Source organism: Tinamus guttatus, unplaced genomic scaffold (assembly GCF_059628265.1).
Source record: "Tinamus guttatus ecotype Peru unplaced genomic scaffold, ASM5962826v1 Tinamus_guttatus_pri_ptg000403l, whole genome shotgun sequence".
In the NCBI taxonomy this organism is placed as follows: Eukaryota; Metazoa; Chordata; class Aves; order Tinamiformes; family Tinamidae; genus Tinamus; species Tinamus guttatus.
In genome coordinates, this window is record NW_028288937.1 from 563839 (window position 1) to 581231 (window position 17393).

A 17393-nucleotide genomic window follows, 5' to 3' on the forward strand; every position below is an offset into this window, starting at 1 on the left:
CCAGCGCTGAGTCTGGATCAGGTTGCTCAAGGCTTGCTCCAGTTGGGCCTGGAAACCTTCAAGGACAAGAGACTGCCACATCTCCTGCTCTGTTGCTTCATACCTTCAGGGTGAAACTCTTCCCCTTCCTTGCAGGAGAAATTTGCCTGGTTTTACCTCATCATGAGTCCCTTGTTCCAGAGCACCTACCTCTGTCTCCCCAAGAACCTCACAGGTGCAGAAAGGCTTCCCTGAAGCTGCCTCTTCCAGGTTGAGCAAGTTTGTTCCTTCAGCCTCTCCTTGCAGATCCAATGTTCCGGCCCTCGACAGTTTTCATGTCCAGCACAGCCCACGAGTCAAGTGCCAAATAAAGGGGGATTTTGGGCCTCGACCAGTGGGCTGTGCTCTTGGCCCCACGGCCCGTGCTGGGGCTGGCCGTCCTAGCTGCCAGCAAGGTTAGTTGCAGAGCGGATGCTGCCCAGGGTCTTCTCAGCAGGGTTTTTTCCCTTTTCAGCCTAGTCTCTGAGGGGCTGTTAGTGCTTCTGGGTGCTACTGTTTCTGCATAAAATAAAACTTTTTTTTTCCCTTATTCCATGTATGTGGTGGGGTTTTTTGTTACTTTTTTCCCCCCTGTAAAAGTTAACAGCCCAGCCTTGCAGGTGCCACCCAGCTTTCTCCTGCTTGTCCTGCGGTTGTGCTGGGCTGCAGGTGACCAGCATGGGACTTGCGTGGCAGACCCTGGCCCTGTGCGCAGGGAGGACCCCTCTGCTCTAGGGGGGCAGAGCCCTCCTGAGCCTGTGCAGGGTGCGAGGGGGTGGCTGCTGGAGAGGCCCCTCAAGCCCTTGCAATGAGCAAGAACTGGGGAGCTGAGCAGCTCTGTTGCGCCTGCCGAGGCGTTAGTGAAGCAGCTGCTGCTTTGGCAGTTCCTGTGGGCGCTGCGAGTTCTGCGCTGGTAACGCGCCTCGGCGTAGCCGGGCGAAGGCAGGAGAAACGGGATGTGCCAGCCCCAGTTGGGAGCGAAGGGGAGTTCTCAGCTCTCTTCGATGTACCCTGTGGTTCATCAAAGGGCGCCGTGTGGCTGCCGCCTCCTTTCCCTGCCTCGTGCCACTGGATGCAGGAGCCGCAGCATCCTTGCACCTTTGGAAGAGCACTTTCCTGGGAGCAGTGCGGCAGCACCGAGTCACAAGGAGCTCGTGGCTCTCTGTGTCAGTGCTCTGAAGTTTTGATCTGCGCTGCTCTCCCCTGGCAAAGTTGCAGGGCTGGGACAGGCTCCAAGGGGTGTCTGGTCCTGGGGCCTTGCTGAGGAGCAGCACCAGGAGCAGCGTTCTCAGGTCTGTACGTCCCTTCCCCAGCTGCCAGTAGCTCCCACCCTGGGGCGAGCAAGCCTGGTGCGTACCCAGAGCAGCCAGGTTCCCTTGCCCTCCTGCTCTTCCAGAGCCCAGTGGAAGCCTGAGTGCCTGGTGGGCAAAGGTCTCTTAGACCATAGATTTCCTACGATTCTGCTCAGCATTGCAGGTCCTCTGGGCTAGGACTGGAGAGGATCTGGCTGGGGTGGAGCTGCAGGTGGGCTCCTGGGTCTCCCTATGGGTGTCCCTGGGGCAGGCAGCTGTGGGGCTGGGCTTGCACCAGGTGATTGAGCTGCGGCTGCTTGCACACAGCCACGTCCCCCAGCAACACGGCACTCGGAGGAGCTGCCTCTCCTCTCCTCCCACGGGCCAGGAAGGGTGGCACCCGACACGGGGACAGCCACGAGCAGCACCCGCGCTGCAACGCCCTCAGCTCAGCCCGGGCTGGATGCCCAGGCATGCTGGAGATGGGAACCCACTGTGGACGGGGGCAGCGGGACAAAGGGGAAACGCACCTGTAGCTGGGGACACGGAGAAGCGAGGAGGCCGCACGGCTCGTCATCTTTTATTGCAAAGAAGGAAATACAAAAAAGGAGAGTGACCCTCCCTGAGGCTCCCGGCCCGTGGCTGTCTGGAAGGGGGGCAGGGTGGGGGCAGCCCTTGCTCCTGGGGCCCCTTGCTCTGCTCAGCCTCGTGGGCCCGCACGCCTGGAGGGCAGCGCCACGACAGGAGCAAGGAGCAGGGTGGGGGGCAGCGCCCGTCCCCTGCAGCGCGCAGCGGCGTGGCCCCCGCGCGCCCCGCAGCGCCCTGCACGCAGACCCGGCCACCGCGGGCCCTCCGCCAGCCGGCGGCGCGTCCGAGTCCTGACCTGCTCTGCAGCCTCACCGAGGCCGCCCCGCCGCCCCCACGCTCCCTGTGGGGAGGAGAGCAGGGTCATCCCCCCGGCACGGGAATGGATCAGCGCCGTGCCAAGCACGGCAGCACCCGGGCTGCGGGGCCGTCACGTGTTGTCCTGGGCCAGCTCCTCGGGGCAGGCAGGCCGGTCCCGGGGCTTGGGCAGCCCCGGGGAAGGAGGCTGGGCCTGGGTGCCGTGCTGCGGCACCGGGCCCGGCCCCAGGGACGCCTGGTGCCGGTGTCGCTGGTACTGCACGAACATGGAGATCTTCAGTCCGATAGCCAGCACGTTCTTGCCCATGAAGATGCTGGAGACGCGGGCATCTCTGAAGAAGACCATGTTGCTGCCGCGGATGAAGATGGTGGCAATGTTGACGGTGAGCATGCTCAACATGGGGTACAGCATCATGCGGTGCGGCATAATGCCGATCCCCTGCATGCTGATCTCGCACAGGGACACACACGGGAGGACCAGGAGCAAGATGTAGCAGTAGAAGAACATGATGCCCTCAGCCCAGAGCGGCAGCCCCTTCTTCTGGGGCTCCCACAGGTTGGCCTGGATGTCCAGCACATCCAGCATGTCCACAATGACCCAGAAGAGGCGATTGCGGAGATCCTCTTTCTTCTTGAACGTCCTGACGTACTCCATGTGCTCTGTGGCCACCAACAGCACATAGAGGGCTGGGATGCAGATGGAGAGCAGCAAGGTCAGTGCTTTGCGGGCCATGAGGTCCAGGCTTTTCCGGTCAGCTTTATAGTTCTGGTAGACAAAGTAGACCTTGATCTCCAGAACAAAGACGTAGAGGAACCAGAGGATCATGGCATAGCCCCGCTTGGCTGTCTTCACCTCTGCCCCGACCCAGATGGCCACGTAGCGGAGCACCAGCAGGAAGCACACGTCACCCACTGCCACCATAATGCAGATGCCCAGCTTCCTGGAGCCCTGGCTCTGCTCCACCAGGTAGGCGTCCATGAGGATGAGGCTGCTCATGATGAGCACGGTGGAGAGGCACACGTGGGGCTTGCTCACGGGCGGAGGGGGAACCATCCTGCGCAGAGGAACAGGGGGGGGGCCGTCAGGGAGCTGCTGGGCTTCCCCCAGCCCCATGTCCCCTTCCACCCACCGAGCCCCAGCAACCTGGGGGAACCCAGCTCCTGGGCCACGCGTGGCAGTATGACAAAGAGCCTTCAAGCCCTCAGGGTGCCACCACCTCTTCAAGCAGCTTCCTGCACTGCCTAGTCAGTCCCTCACGCTGCGAAGGGAACATGCCTTCCCCCCACACCCTTGATGTATCCCAGCTGGTAACGCTGGTTGATAACCCCTTCTGCAAGGAAGAGGAGCCTCGGGAGAGCCCACCCTGAGCAGATCCTTGCCAGCAATGAGCCAGGACCTCCATCTTTATCTTAGCCTTCCGCATTTTTGTGTACAGCGTTAGGAGACGGATTATTTTTAGCCTGGCTCTTCTGTGGAGGACAGCAGGGAAAGAATTGGACCAACATCTTCAGTCGCATCCAGCCTCACAGTACTCCAGGGCTTTGCCTGTGGTTCTTCGCTTGCGCCTACCCTTCCCCAGGGGGCCAAACCCCAAAGCAGCGCTGCTCGGAGCGCGACCTGCTCCGCTGCGTCCCACCACCTCCCTCCTCCTGGCCGAGCGCAGCTGCAGGCGGCTGCTGCCAGCGGCCACGGCGGGAGCGCGGGGACAGCGCCTGGCCTGTGGTGGCTCAGCAGCTGCCCTGGAGCAGAGCCAGGCGCCAGGCTGGAACGGAGGAGGAGGAGGAGGAGAGAGGAGAGCCTCCTGGGCATGGAGGAGATGGCCCTTGGCTATGCCTCGGGGCGCTGTGGTGAGCATGGAGGAGCGCCGTGGAGCATGGAGGAGCCCTGTGGAGCATGGAGGCTCTGTGGTTAGGAGTTACCCCACACCTAGATGCTCTCGCTGATGCCTGTTTCAGCCCCTCTGGACCGCACGATGCTTTGGGGCATCAGCAAAACCTTTCTTTTGAGGCACAGGACCAAGGGCCCTGTGCAGCCTCCCTGCAGGGCAAGGGGCAGCTGGGTTGGCGCAGCGAAGCCCGAACCTGCCGGCCGGGTGAGCCCGCCGGAGAGGCGCCCGCGGCAGGTGGCCACCAGGCCACATGTGGTGGCACCCAGGGAGCACCCGGGTCTCTCCAGCACCTCCCCCCGCAGCTCCGCGAGGCCCTCTGAAACCGGGGAGGCAGCTCAGGTCTGGGGGGGCTGCTCGAGCGCAGCACGGAGCCAAAATGGGTCCTGCGCCCGCGGGAGCCGCCATGAGCAGGGCTGGCACGGGACTGGGAGCTGCGCTGCGCGCGGGGGGCTGCGCGTGTGCGGCCGCGCTGCCCGGGGAGCTGCGGGGCAGCGGTGGGGACAGCGCCGTGGGGGGCGGGAGGGAACAGGGGGACAGGGGTGGTGGCAAGGGGACGGGAAGGGTGGCGGCAGGGAGGTAGGGGGGATGGCAGGGGGATTGGGGCGGTGCAGGCAGGGTGGCGGTGGGGATAGGGGGTGGCGGCGGGGGACAGAAGGGTGGCAGGAGGATGCGGGTGGCGGCGGGGGGTGCAGGGACACGGCGGGGGGGCGGCAGGGGCACAGGGGGCGGCGGAGCGGGGCGGCTGCCGCCCCCGGGGCAGGGGCCGGCGCAGGCGGCGCCCGCGGCCCGCGGCGCGGGGGTCCCGGCCCCTCTTACCTCCCGCATCGCCCCGGCGGCGGCGGCGGCGGCTTCTGCGGCGGCGCTTGGCCCCTCCCGGCGGGGCGGGCGGAGACTGCGGCGGCTCCGGCCTCCCCGGCCCGGCCCGGCGCCGCTCCGGGGCCCGCGGCCTGCGCGGGAGGCGGCTCCTCCCGGAGCTGCGCGGGGGGCAGCCCCGAGCCGCGGCCGCTGCCTCTGGATGTCCCCGTGGGCAGCGCCTGCAGGTGCCCGGCTGGTGGCGGCCGCGGTCCCCGCGCGAGGGAGGCGGGCGGAGATGCTGGAGGCGGCTGCCAGGCCGCGGGGCTTGGGAGATGCTGGTTGCTCTCCGGGCCGGGGCTGTAACGCCCTGAGGCGTCGCTGGAGGTTGGGAGATGCCCAGGAGTCACCCGAGGGAGGGACGCGCGGGAGAAGGGGGTGTTTGCGAGCACGAAACGGCAGCGCGGGGCTGCGACGGGGACGCACCGGCCTGGGGACAGCGCGAGGGCGGCAGCTGCTCCCAAAGAGCTTCCCGGCGCGGGCACGGCCCAGGAGCAGAGGAGAGGTGGATAGAAGTGCTTAAAAAACAAACAAACAAACAATGTTAAAAAGACACGTTTTTAAAAAAATAACACAAAAGAAAGCAGAAGGGGAAAGGGGGACACTTTCTGAGGAATGGGTAACAGGGAACCTTTAACAAGGCCCAGCCACAAGGAAGGTGCTGGCAGGCAACAGTGTGAAGGAGCTGTGTCTGTGAAGCTCAAACCCGCAGAGCGAGTCCAGGCAACCCCTTGCCAAGAACGGAGACCGCACGGGATGGAGCTGGGCAAGAGCGACAAGGTGCCCCGGGGCACGAATGAGGAAATGGCACCCGGAGCAGCAGAGCAGAGCTGCAGGGCTGCTCCAGGGCCTCGAGGCCGGGCCGAACGGAGGATCATCCCTGGAGAAAGGCTGTGCCGTAGCCGCTGGGTGTCAGTGCAGCCCCACGGAGCCTGCCCGGGCCAAGCCGCTCCGGGTGCTTGTCATGGAGTGTCTGGCCGGCATCTGCCTGTCCCAGCCACCGCCAAGGCCCGAATGGGCACACTGTGGTGCCTGGTCTGCCAGGGACAAAGTCCCCGGTGGTTACGAGGTCCCTGACAGTGCTGAAGGTGCTGCAGAGTTGCTGGTGGGCAGGGTCGGTTCGGACAGCAGCGATGCATGGAAAAGGAGGAGGCACAATTTAAGATGGTTACGGGGAGGTTAAAGAGGGGGGCTCCTGCTCTCCCCAACATGCTCCAGGATCAGATCCCACGTAAATTAAAGCTCAAGTGGCCCTTGGCACGCAGAAAGCTCTCAGCCTAGGAGATGGCAGGTCAGCAGCTGCATTAAATGATAACTGTGCCAGGTCCTGTTTAAGCCAAAACATAACCAGGTTCTGGCATGGTCAGTATAACAGCAAGGCAGAGGTAGAAGGATAGTCTTCCAGGGTAGTCAAATCCCCAAATAAACAAGGCACACTGAGAACAAATGCAAAAATTATTCTGCAGAAAAGCCAAAAGGCTAAAATAAACAAGTGGGCTGAAATAAGGATAGAGGTACTCAGAGGGAGCAGTCCGTAGGGAGAGAACCGAAGAAATCCACCTCAGTCCTGTTGGACGTTCTCCAAGAGAACAGCGGGAAAACAACTTCTTGGTAGCAAGAACCTGCAAGTGGCAGTCAGAGTGAAAAGGCTTCTTGACCTCCTGGAATTGCCTCTGTATGATATGAATCACCATGAAAGCTAACGAAGACCGAGAGGCAAATGGTCAAAGCAAAATCATGGAGAGATATTGCTGTATCCAGCAGGGTCCTCTGAAGCAGTCAGTGGCTTCTAGGAAGAGACAACACTGATACCCAGCTGGTATCAAGCTACCATAGGTGGAAATGCTGAGATAAAGCCGGGCCAGCCTGACTGACACATCACTCTATCCAGCTGCAAAACAAAGTTTTCACCTTCATCCACAGAATGCTATGAAAAGCGTAACTCATCCCGGATGCAGCCGATTTTCCACAAAAAGCTTCTGCTGAGATGCCTTAGCAAATGCTCTTTAAAAAGCCAGAATGTCAAGGATGAAAGGCAAGGTCCTCTCATGCATCAGCGACTGCGTAAAGAGGGAAAACGCATTGAAGCAGCAAACAAGATGTTTTGAGAACAAGACAGAAGCTCCGCGCGGCTCCGCAGGGACCTGTGCTCTTCCTCCCGTGCAAAAATGGATTGGGAGAGGGAGCGAGCAGCGAGGTGAAGTTTGCTAATGGTTCAGATGGTTGGGGGATGATTCAAATGAGCTGATTGCATAGCTGCATGCTCCTGACAGACCTGGCTCCTCTCTGTCCGTGGGTCAGGATCTCATCACCTCACCTGCCCTTTCTCTGGCCTTTGGCTCCATTTGGCTTCTCTGAGGGCATCGCCAACAGGAGTGCTGCAGCTCCTGGTTTAGCTTGCTCATCCCTGCCTCTTTCCAGGACTATCCTGCTCCATTGCAACCCCCTGCTAAGGCCCTCCTAGAGGTGAAATCCTTTTGTTTGTTTTGTTCTCCGTAACAGCCAAAGTAAGGTGTCTGTGGAGCCACCTGTAGCGCCCTTGGTCTCTTCCTGCTCCACTTCCCGGCCTTGCGCAGTCTCTGGGGGCTCCCTGGATGCGCTTCAGCTCCTCTCCCTAGGCCACACCTCACCCCTGGCTCACCATATCCCCGGCCCCCGCCTCACCGCGGTGCCCGCTCTGCACGGGCCCCCCTCGAGCCCACGGCAGCGGCGCGTACCCGGCCGCAGGGGGCAGTTTTGGGGGTCTCTGTGAGCTCGGGGGGCACCCGCTGCTGGGCCGGGCCTCGGGGGGGGGGAACGGGGGGAGGCCGAGGCCGCCCCGCGGCCGCCATGTCGCGGCCCCCGCCCGCCCCGTTGCCATGGCTACCCCCGGGCGCGCGCCCGGCCGCGCCCCTCGGCGCGTTCCCGCGGGCCGGGATGGGGGAGGGCGGCGCCTCGGCGCTTTAAAGGGACCGCGACCACGCCCTCCCCCACCCCTCCGCCTCGGGCCGCCGCGCCTCTCCCATTGGCCGCCCGTTGCCCGGTCGTCGCGTTTCTTTTCCTCCGCGATTGGCTGTCGGGAGCGCTGGTCCCACCTCCGCCGGATCCCATTGGCTGCTTTGCCAAACGCACGGGCCTCGCCCTTGTCCCGCTCCCATTGGCTGATGCGCGCACCCCCCGCTCACCCTGCCGGCCTTTCCATTGGCCGCGGGGCGCCGCGGCCTCTCCTTGCCGCGCTTCCATTGGCCGACGGGCTCCGCCCCGCCCCGCGGTGCGGGCGCGCGCGCCGAGGCGGAGGCCGGTGCTGAGGCGAGGGGGGCCCGGGCCGCCCCCAGCGCCACTGTCGTCGTCGTCGGCGGCGGCGGCACGATGGCGGCGGCGGGCGGCACGTTGAGCTCGGGCCCCGCGGCGGGGCCGGCGGCGGCGGCGGCCGCAGGCGGGGCGGCGGCGGCGGCAGCGGCGGCCGTGATGGCGGTGGCGGGCCCCGGGCCGGTCCCGGTGCCCATGAACCTCTTCGCGACGTGGGAGATCGACCGCTCGGCGCCGAGCTGCGTGCCCAGGTACGGCGCGGCCTCGCGCGCCGCTCCCGCGGGGCCCCTGCCCGGCCCGGGCGGGGTGCGGGGAGGCCGGGCCGCCTCGCCGCCCCTCCGCGCTCGCCTCCTCCCCGCGGTGTCGCTCCCGGTGCCGCCGCCGCGGGGGGCCCTGCCCGGAGGCGCCGCCGTGAAGCCTCTGGCTGCTCCCCACCGCGGCTGGGGGCTGGGGTAGGCCAGAGCCCCCGCCGAGCGGGGCGTCGTCGCGCCCGCGCTCCCCTTTCGCCCCGCAAAACGGCGCTGGCCGTGAGTGCCCGGTCCCCGGAGCGGGCTGCTGGCCCCGCCGCGCGGGTAACGGTGAATTCACGAGCGCTCATCTTGCCCGGCAGAGCAGGGAACGAACTTGGGTGTCGCGAATGTCACGGCCAAATGGATGGGTGAGGGGATGTCCTAGAGTGGAAGTACCCGAGGGGAAGATTGGGGTCCTGCATCGCTCCTGCAGCCATCCGTCGGTGCTAGGGGTTTTGGTGAACTGGGTGTCTCTGGGCTAATTCATCTTGCGGGGCGTCACTTGTGAAGTCTTATTCAAGTGTTAAGATCTCTGAACCTGAGGGGCTGGTTCGAGAAGGTGTTCTGGATCTGCGTGTCTCCGGGCTGTGGTGAGGTATCCACAAGTAAGCTGTCAGGTACTGCACAAAAACTAGATACCTAAATCTCAGGAGGAGAAGAATAACTATTTTTTTTTCTGTTGGGAGGAAGAATAGCTGCCTTTGTGAAAAGGTTTCAGAAGGTTGATGTGTTTGTAGGGAGACACCTGGTGACTGAGGCTGAAGCAGAAATGTTCTGAGATGTTCTGGTGTCCAGGGAGGTTTTGAGCCGAAGCTGCAGCAGATTTGAAGGAATTTGCAGGGGGAAAGGCCTGAGCAGCTTTGGGTGATGCATGCTGAGGCAAAGTCCTGTGGAGCAGGGAGCAATCATTCTTCTGCAGCTTTAAAGTGACTTGGAATATTGCTTACTTGTGGATGGGTTCCTCAAAAAACGCATGTTAAGAGCAGCAAAGGATTATCAGATGGGCTTCCTGCAGAAGGAGAGGTTGCACAGAGGTGAGTGATAGTGTGTGTGCCTACGTAGTCTCTGCAGGTGGAAAATCTGTAAGCATTAGAGGAGGAATTGCTTTGTGCAAGCCAAAGGGAGAATGACTGGGAGACTGCATTAACAAGTGGGCTCCGTGGGTGGCAGGATGTCATGGGAAGTTTGTTAGGAGAAATGGGATATCATCGATTTGAAAACCCTAGGAACAACTTCTTTTGTCAGAATTAACTCTGTGCCTTTTTGCAAGGACAGCTTCCACTAGCATTGTGTAGACTCCTCTTCTCATGTGAGAACTTCTGCATGTGCTGATTGCTACGGGCTACAGCCATCTGACATGCTGGCTTGGGGAAACCTCCATGGAAGCAACCCAAAATGTAATCTCTGGAATTCCTTAAAGTCCAACATTTGTTAACATAGGAAGTAGCTTTTGGAAGCTGATTCTTTCGTTTCATTGTGCTTGCTTGTTGCTTACCCACGTTCTTCCTCTGCTGATAGGCTTGTTTTCATCTCGGCATTAGGTTTTTTCCAGGCAGAGATTGCTGCTGTAGTGTCTCTGTGCCCAGCCCGGGCGCTCTCTCCCCTGTATTGTACTTGTGGAATCAGAATTGAGTGGTGGTAAAATAATATCCACTAGAGCGTGTAATTCCTTTTGCTCGGGTCTTTCTGTCTCCAATTCATGCATAGTCTTAAAGGAGAACTTTGACCACGTCCAAAAGTTCTAGAATTTTCTCCTTTTTTTTTTAAATTTATTTTTTTTCTCTCTCTAGACACTGAGTTGTAAGTCTCTGCTGCCCTTCTTCGGTCTGATTTCTTTGGCTTCTACGGGAGCAGGGCTGAGCTGGGTGGACCTGAGTGGCGTTGCTACTCCATGTTAGGATATTAATGTAGGACTGTTGAGAGCTGCTTGTCTGGGCCCTCCAAATTTGTGAGAAGCAATACAAATCAGTACCATGGAGCGTAAGACCTAAGGTATGAAACGCTGTAAGGTGTCTGTGAGTCTTCTGATGCATCACAGGAGGATCTTGGAACTGGAAGGTGAACTGTCACAAAGAGTGGAAGTCTTTCCTGCTGAATGAGAAATACCTCATGCATCACTGAGGCCATATTTAATTTGGGAAATTATTTTGCTCCCAGAACAGAGGTCTTATCCTTCCTGATGGTTCTTTCTAGTTTCAGGGCCAAGGTGAAAGAGATCTGTGAACTCCTAATGCCCTTCCTACGAGAGCGAGCACAGCCGCTTAGCTGGCTCCAAGAGCTCTGGGGAGGCAGCACGCTGGGCAGTGGGCTATTAGGCAGAGAAGCAGAAAGAAGCACCTGGAAACCAAGCAAAGTGCTCTCTGCATCTTCAGTTAAGCTACGCAGTGGGGTAGAGATGTTTGGCTTCCTGTCTTGGTTCCTCAGATGGAAATCAGTCCTGTTTGATTCCCACTGTGGGGGTTGAAGTGTGCTCCTGCTAAAATAGTCAATCAGCCTTTACTTAACGCTTGCAGTTCTGCTATTGAGAATCTTCGTGGAGGTGCTCTGGGGCCTCATGAAGAACCTTACTGTGATACCGTGCAAGTAAGTCTCTCTTTCACTGTGTGGAAATGACAGGGAATAAACCAGAGCTTTCCCAAAGCAAAATGTCTGCCTGTATCAAAGTTCTGCTTTACTTTGTTTTCATTGTTTCATATGCTGATCAGGCTGTGCATTTGGGAAAAGTACATGAAAGTATTTTGTGCAAATGTGCTTGGGGACTTGTCCTTTTCCAGCTGCGGTGTTTTTTTTTTTTTTTGCCTCTGTTAATGAGTGCTCTTCCTTTCTCTCCCTTTAATATCTGAGATTTCTTAACGAATTAGGAAACAAGATAAGACTGTGTGATTGTGTTCACTATACCCTTTTTTCCATGACACAGTTCTTGTGTTCAGTGTCATGTGGATGTTGTTTCACTGATAAGTCATCACATTTCTAGTCAGAAGAGAGAGTTGGATTTTAGGTAATGTATCGGTACAGATGAGTCGGAACTGCAAGCGTAGATTCATCAACCTGCACAAATTGGGCTGTAAATGGGGATATGTGGATGCAAACACTGCATTTGGCCTGGAGTACCTCATATCTCGGTATGATGCTCGAGTACAGAAGCATTCCCAGTCTTGCTGCCACCCACACAGTGTGCTCGAACATAGTGTCTCATGCTTCTGGTACCTAGAAAAGCATTGACTTGGGGAAATGCACATGATTTGGCCTGACTTTTTGTCAAACAGCGCGCACGCGCCTTCAGGGTATCATCTTTGGGAGATATTCCAAATTTGTTAAAACTTCCAAATGTGTGCTTTGGAAAACTGAGGTACGCCTCCTTGGAAGGCTCCTTGGAAGGAGCACTGTTGTTGCAAGTATAACTGGAGAGATCCTACGGTGGGTCTTAAAAACGTCCATAAGCAAATGCTGTCCTCTGTCCCAAACCTCTCGTCCCACCGAGGCAGACAGTTTCTCTCAGCCACCACCTCGTGGAGGACAGGGCAAGCCTTCCTCTGCGCAGCTGGCCGCGTTTTCCTTCGCTCGGGCCCTGGCAAGCCTCGCAGCGAGCAGTGCGTGGAGCAGAGTGTGGAAGGCCGCGCTCTCGTGCGGCCCCGCTGCGTTTGGCAGCGCTCCGTGGAGCTCGTCTGCCCTCAGCTGTGGTCTCGGGTGATCCGCTCCCTTCTCTGCGAGGAGGGCTGGCTCGCTCTGCCGTGACTCCTCAGGCTGCTGGAGCGATGGAGAGCTGCGGAGCTTGGGGTTCCTTTAAGAAGCAGTCTTACTCCATCTGAAATAATGTGTGTTTGTCCGTTTGAGAGGTTCTCGAGCCGTTTCCTGGGCAAATTGGGGATTTTCACTGTAAACTTCTAACCTCAGCAAAAGCTGCTTTGTTTGAATAAGAGAGTTGCACCTCTGGGAATGTTAAATGATTCCAGATTGTTCTTTAAAAAAATCCGTTCCGATGCCACAGCAAATCAGAGGAGCTCCAGGCAGCGAGTTCTCCAGAGAGGCCACGATTTCTTGTAAGGAAATGGTCTCTTATAAGTGATGATACTTCCCATGTTTGGATTATGATTTCCTTTTAGTCCCGTATAGAAAACAAAATGTTCTAAACAGGCATCTGATTGCATATTGTTCTTAATATTGTGCGCTTGGCTGCAAGCCTGCAAAGTAACCCCGTTGACGTGCCGTCCACTATCTTGTTGCTCTGCGTGGCTTTGTCTGTCACAGGGGAGCGTGCTTGGGATTTCTCCTTGAGCTCCTTTCGGTTTCCCTCCCAAACAGATAATAATTGATTTGGTGCCTGTTATTCCATCCTTTTGTTCATTCCCGGAGCCTGGGACAAGTGTCCCCTGTTGCTGTGACTGATGGAAGGTGTGCTCCTTTCAGAAAATTAATAGCAATTTTGCTGAAAGCTTAATTTTATTTGAAATCCCTGCAATGCTGGGGACTTGCTCTCCTGTGTTTCGTTTGTTAACTAGGCTGTGCTAGCCTAGTTATCTGACAGCTTATCAAAAATGTGATGTTGTTCTAGTAGGCTCCAAGTGCTGATACCACTTTTTCTAGGGCATTCAATTACTTGTGATTACTAGTAGCCATGCAGTAAACGTGTAGCGTCCCCTTCTCTTGCATGAAGATGCCCTTATCTTTAGCCTGTGAAATCTCTTTCCTCTCGGAAGAGTAAATCACAGGGTACAGGTATCCTAGGGAGTTCTTTACCAAAATCTGTACTGCCTTTGTGCAATTCTTTTCAATACAGAAATGAATCTAAACTGAGCACATGTCTCCAATCAACTTCAAAGGAAAGGATTCCAGAAAAGCCCCAGAGGTTACATACCGCATTTTATAGCATGTGAGATGAACATCTGGTCAAGGCTCTTTTCTGAATACTTTGTGTTGTCATCTGCTCCCAGCTTTCTGAACCCCAGATGAGGGGGATGCTGTGGTTCTGGGTGGTTTTTTTTTTTTTTTTTTCCCCTTAATGACATCAAAGCTGGTGATTGTTGTGGTTATTTCCTTTTTCTGCTGCCTACCTTGCAATGGCTGAGGTTAAAGAGTTTGGAAAGCAAGGAGTGAGTGTGTGTGTTATTTTTTTGTGCGTGTGGCATGAGGCAGCAGGGACCTGTCTCTGCCTGCAGCGAAGCAGCCTGCTCAGGTGAGCTTGGTCCTGCTCTCAGGACCGTTTCCGAAAGGAGGGGAGTCACTTTGGTGAGTACTTCAGCGTACAGATCACGGCAGACCCCAAGGGGAGATGCAGCATTTTGGTACTGGAACACGTTGCAGCTGTGGTTGCAGAGGCCACTTGCTGCTCCGCAATGCAATTCAATTTCTGTGTTCCCAGGCCCAAAACGCACTCGTGTTTCCTGTGGACCTGTTGCAATGCAGCCACCTTTGCAACCTCCTGCCCGTTGTCATCTCCCATGCTCTTTCTCCTTCTCCTGTCTTGGGTGCTTTAACCCGGGAAGGGATTCTGCTTAACACATGAAAAAACCCTGTTGTATTTTATCTGCTACTCTGTTTTTTTCAGTCCTCCCAGTTTTCCTGCCAATGCTGATTTTCACTGTAAGTCTCATCCTGTTTTCTATTCGTCAGTGCAAGCACGTTTTGAATAACATGAGACCCTCAGCCATTACATGTGGGATGACCTCCTGGACAAAAACATCCAGACTCCATGCACAGCTGCTTAGGGCCGCTGTGTATTTTTAACTCTTTTTCTGGGCACATGATAATGACTGCTTCTCCTGTCCCTACCAGCTTCGTCTGGCAGGTCCGTTTTACAAAACTGGAGCATGCCCATGGTTAACTGTTGGCCTGTTGCAGTGGTAAAAGGGTTAGAGTAACTACATTTTAAAAAGTTTGACCACTGTTTCCCCATTCTTTAATATTAAACTTTAATCTACTAGGGATGAGGGTCGTCTTCCTTTAAAGCCTCTCATTAGTACTTCTGCCACCCAATTTTATAATAATTTGTTGGGTAGTGTATCTGAATCCATATTTTAGGTATAAATTATTTATGTTTGTTTATTTGTTTATTTCCAAGAGCTTCTTTGTATCTGTCCTGCATTTTTTTTCCTTCTCCTTGTGTTTCTTATCTCGTAGCAATCCATAGCAGTCCATTCATTCTGTGCCTCAGCACTATGTCTGATTCCTTCTCTTTCTACTCTCTCTCAAAGACCCTGCACATTCCTGCTCTCACATCTTTTTTTCCTTGCTTCTATCATGCTTTGCAGACCTCTAACTGAGTGATCTTCAGTTCTGAACCTTAGTTTTGTCTCCTGTGCATGCAGTTTAACTCTCAGAGGCTGTTTGTTGTGGGTTGCCAGTGGCCATGTTTTGTTCCTGTAGGATGGCTTGTATTTTTCGGCTGGACCTTGTTCCTGGTGTGCTTGGAATTTTTTTAGTGGCCTTGAGGTTTTTCTTTCCCTGTTAATGGCTATCTTTTTTATTATTATTTTTGATTTTTGTCAGACTTTCTGAATTTTCTTGTATGTGCTTCCCTGAAATATGCTACTTCTGGATCACATTTTCTTCCCTTCATACCTTCCTTTCAAATCCTGCATTCCTTCTTTCCTTGTTTGCTGCTGTTTCAGGAGGAATTTTGCTCCTTTGGGGTGTCCGTTTACATTGCACGGCTTATGGTATCTATGCAGAGTTGATTCATTTTCTCCTCGAAGTCTATCAAGTCCCTTGACTTTGCAAGCTCTCCCACCCTCGCCGTGAGGCTCTGCTGAGGTGATGAGCGCGACGCAGCCTGATCCGCAACCACGTGCATTGGGGAAACCTTAGTAAAATCTACTTGTAAACGTGTTGTGAGCACCCTTCTTTTCCTCATTGCTCTGTGGCGGTGAGTTCATTAACACGTTTTATTTTAGCCTGGAGACGCAGTGAGCAAGTGAGCTGTTGAGCAAGAGGGGTCACAGCGGCCCGGACGGCTGCCCCGGGACTGTTGTGCGTTTGCACCTCGCCGTGCTGTTCCAGCAACCTGGTGTTTGCAGACAGCTGGTGGAGCGTCTCCTCTGCAAACCTGTTAGGTTTGCAAAGAGCATGCTGTGATTTTAGCCCTACCTGTGCCAGAGTGGCTGAAGGGGGAGAAGCTGGATGTGCCGCTGCAAACTTCCATTCTCTTTTTCCCCTGCCCTGAGGTCGCTCTCAGGGAGGCTCCACTTGGAAGCTGCAACCACAGTAGAGCAATGAGAGAGGTGAAAGCGAGCTTGCTCCTGGCCTTTGGCTGGTTTAGTAAGCGCTTTCTAATGTTTCTAGGGAGGCTGCTATGCAGCAGCGTGAATTTTGTCACGTGCTTTTTGTTAAACGAGTGACTTGTTTGAAAATAGAGCAGGGAGATGACCTTGCAGTTTGGACGGCCAAGTGAGGCTTACTATGAGATCCTGGCCCTGAAGCTGCTCACTGCTATTTTTTTTTTCCCCCCTGGTTCAAATAACCCTTTCTCTGCCCCAAACTGTAGCTCTGACTCGTATTCCTCTTCTCCCTGCTTTGTTGGCTGGCAGTTTTTTCCGTGTGCCTGCGTCGCTGTCGCCTCGCTTGCGTGAGCTCCGCTGCACAGGAAAGCAGAGCGAGGAATGTGTCCTGCATGGGAAGGCCAGAGAGACGGATCTGAAGCAGAGGGGATGCCTAGGGATTGCTTCCTGACTTCCTATGGACTACAGAGCTGGGCCAGGAAGCCTGCGAGTGCTTGGAGAGAGGTGGCTGGGGAGGAACCTGCTGGGAGCCCCATCTCCAGGAGAGATCTCCTTTTCACGTGATCCCCATCCTGAGGGCTCACAATTCCCTGGCCAGCCTTGGAGGCCTGGAGGAACTGGAGGTGTCCAGAAGAAGGTCTGGGGAGCAGGAGAGGGGCTCACTGGGCTTTCTGCTGAGGCTTCAAGGGCTGTTTACACCGAGGAAAGACAGTGCTGCAGGTGAGGACAATTAGAGTCTTGCAGTGAAGCGTGAGGCTGGCTAATGGCTGCGTGGGTGAGGATGGGCTGGCCGGGCAGATCCTGGTGCTCCCTTGAGAGATGCTTCTTGCCAATGTGCTGGGAATTGTCTGGGAATCAGCTCGTGTGACAGGAGGCGCATGGAGACGGTGGCGGCGGCCCGGCTCCCGCTGGGGTGGGTGCTGGCTGGGGCGCTGCTGCAGCGGGAGGCTGCGTGTTCCGTAGGGCTCTCCTTGCTTTGCATAGGGAGAAGGGTGAAGTGATTCTCCCAAGAGCTAAAGCGTAGCAAAGAAGGGAATAAAAATCTCCCCTGCTTGCCTAGGAATGGATCTTAACTCTAAATTGGTTCCTCCTGGAAGAACGGTGAAGTCTTGCTGTAGCAGCACTGGGGACAGGGTTGCATTGCTCCGACTCTTCTGTGCATGCCGTGGAGCAGCAGTGGTTTGGCCTGGCTTGTCCTCAATTAGTTTTCTTTTTCTTTCTCCTTCCCCAAATATTTGAGTGTTGTGAATAACCCAGCCAACGACACTCAGCCTAGTGCAGAAAACTGCTAAGAAAATACAGGCTGTCATGGTGACAATACCTGTCTGACGCTTGTAACTTGGTATGTTTGCCCAGTGTTGTCCTGGCTTGGTAAGGACAAAGAACCCATTTTCATAAACGTGGTGGTGGGGGAGGCTGGAGATCCTTTCTGGTCCCACTGTGAGTGATGGGCAGGTGAGGGAGGCCCAGCTTCCTCCCAGCCCTGCTTGCAGGCTGATGTGCCTGTGTGTGTTGCTGCTGGTCAACCGAAATAACTCTCAACCAGCCTGAAAATTTGCTGTTGTTTTCCCATGGGAATGTGGTGGGAAAAGGAAAGGAGAAGACTACCTAGGAAAGAATTGGTAAAACTGAAGGGAACAGGCTGGG

At 56.3% G+C, this 17393-nt stretch overlaps 2 protein-coding genes across 3 annotated transcripts in view; one reads left to right on the top strand and one right to left on the bottom strand.

Moving 5' to 3' along the window:
* Positions 1-2325: 2325 nt before the first annotated feature.
* LOC104578184 (transmembrane protein 121) lies at positions 2326-5011 on the bottom strand. Its single transcript, XM_088531232.1, has 2 exons — positions 4919-5011; positions 2326-3268 (listed from the first exon to the last, which is right to left on the bottom strand). The coding sequence occupies exon 2, from the start codon at positions 3265-3267 to the stop codon at positions 2326-2328; it is 942 nt and encodes a 313-aa protein (XP_088387358.1). The 5' UTR covers position 3268; positions 4919-5011.
* Positions 5012-8287: 3276 nt separating this feature from the next.
* The window catches only part of LOC104578185 (phosphofurin acidic cluster sorting protein 1-like), a 44255-nt gene continuing 35149 nt past the window's right edge, over positions 8288-17393 (top strand). Inside the window, exon 1 of one of the 2 annotated variants that reach the window (XM_088531267.1) lies at positions 8288-8493. In XM_088531267.1, the coding sequence (XP_088387393.1) occupies positions 8303-8493 (191 nt within the window). In that variant the 5' untranslated portion in view covers positions 8288-8302. The remainder of the gene's footprint in view (positions 8494-17393) is intronic. The other variant, XM_088531266.1, reaches the window with a different exon arrangement.

What these genes read in the sequence shown, in the direction of transcription:
- LOC104578184 (XM_088531232.1), bottom strand. Translation starts at nt 3,267, where the DNA reads ATGGTTCCCCCTCCGCCCGTGAGCAAGCCCCACGTGTGCCTCTCCACC.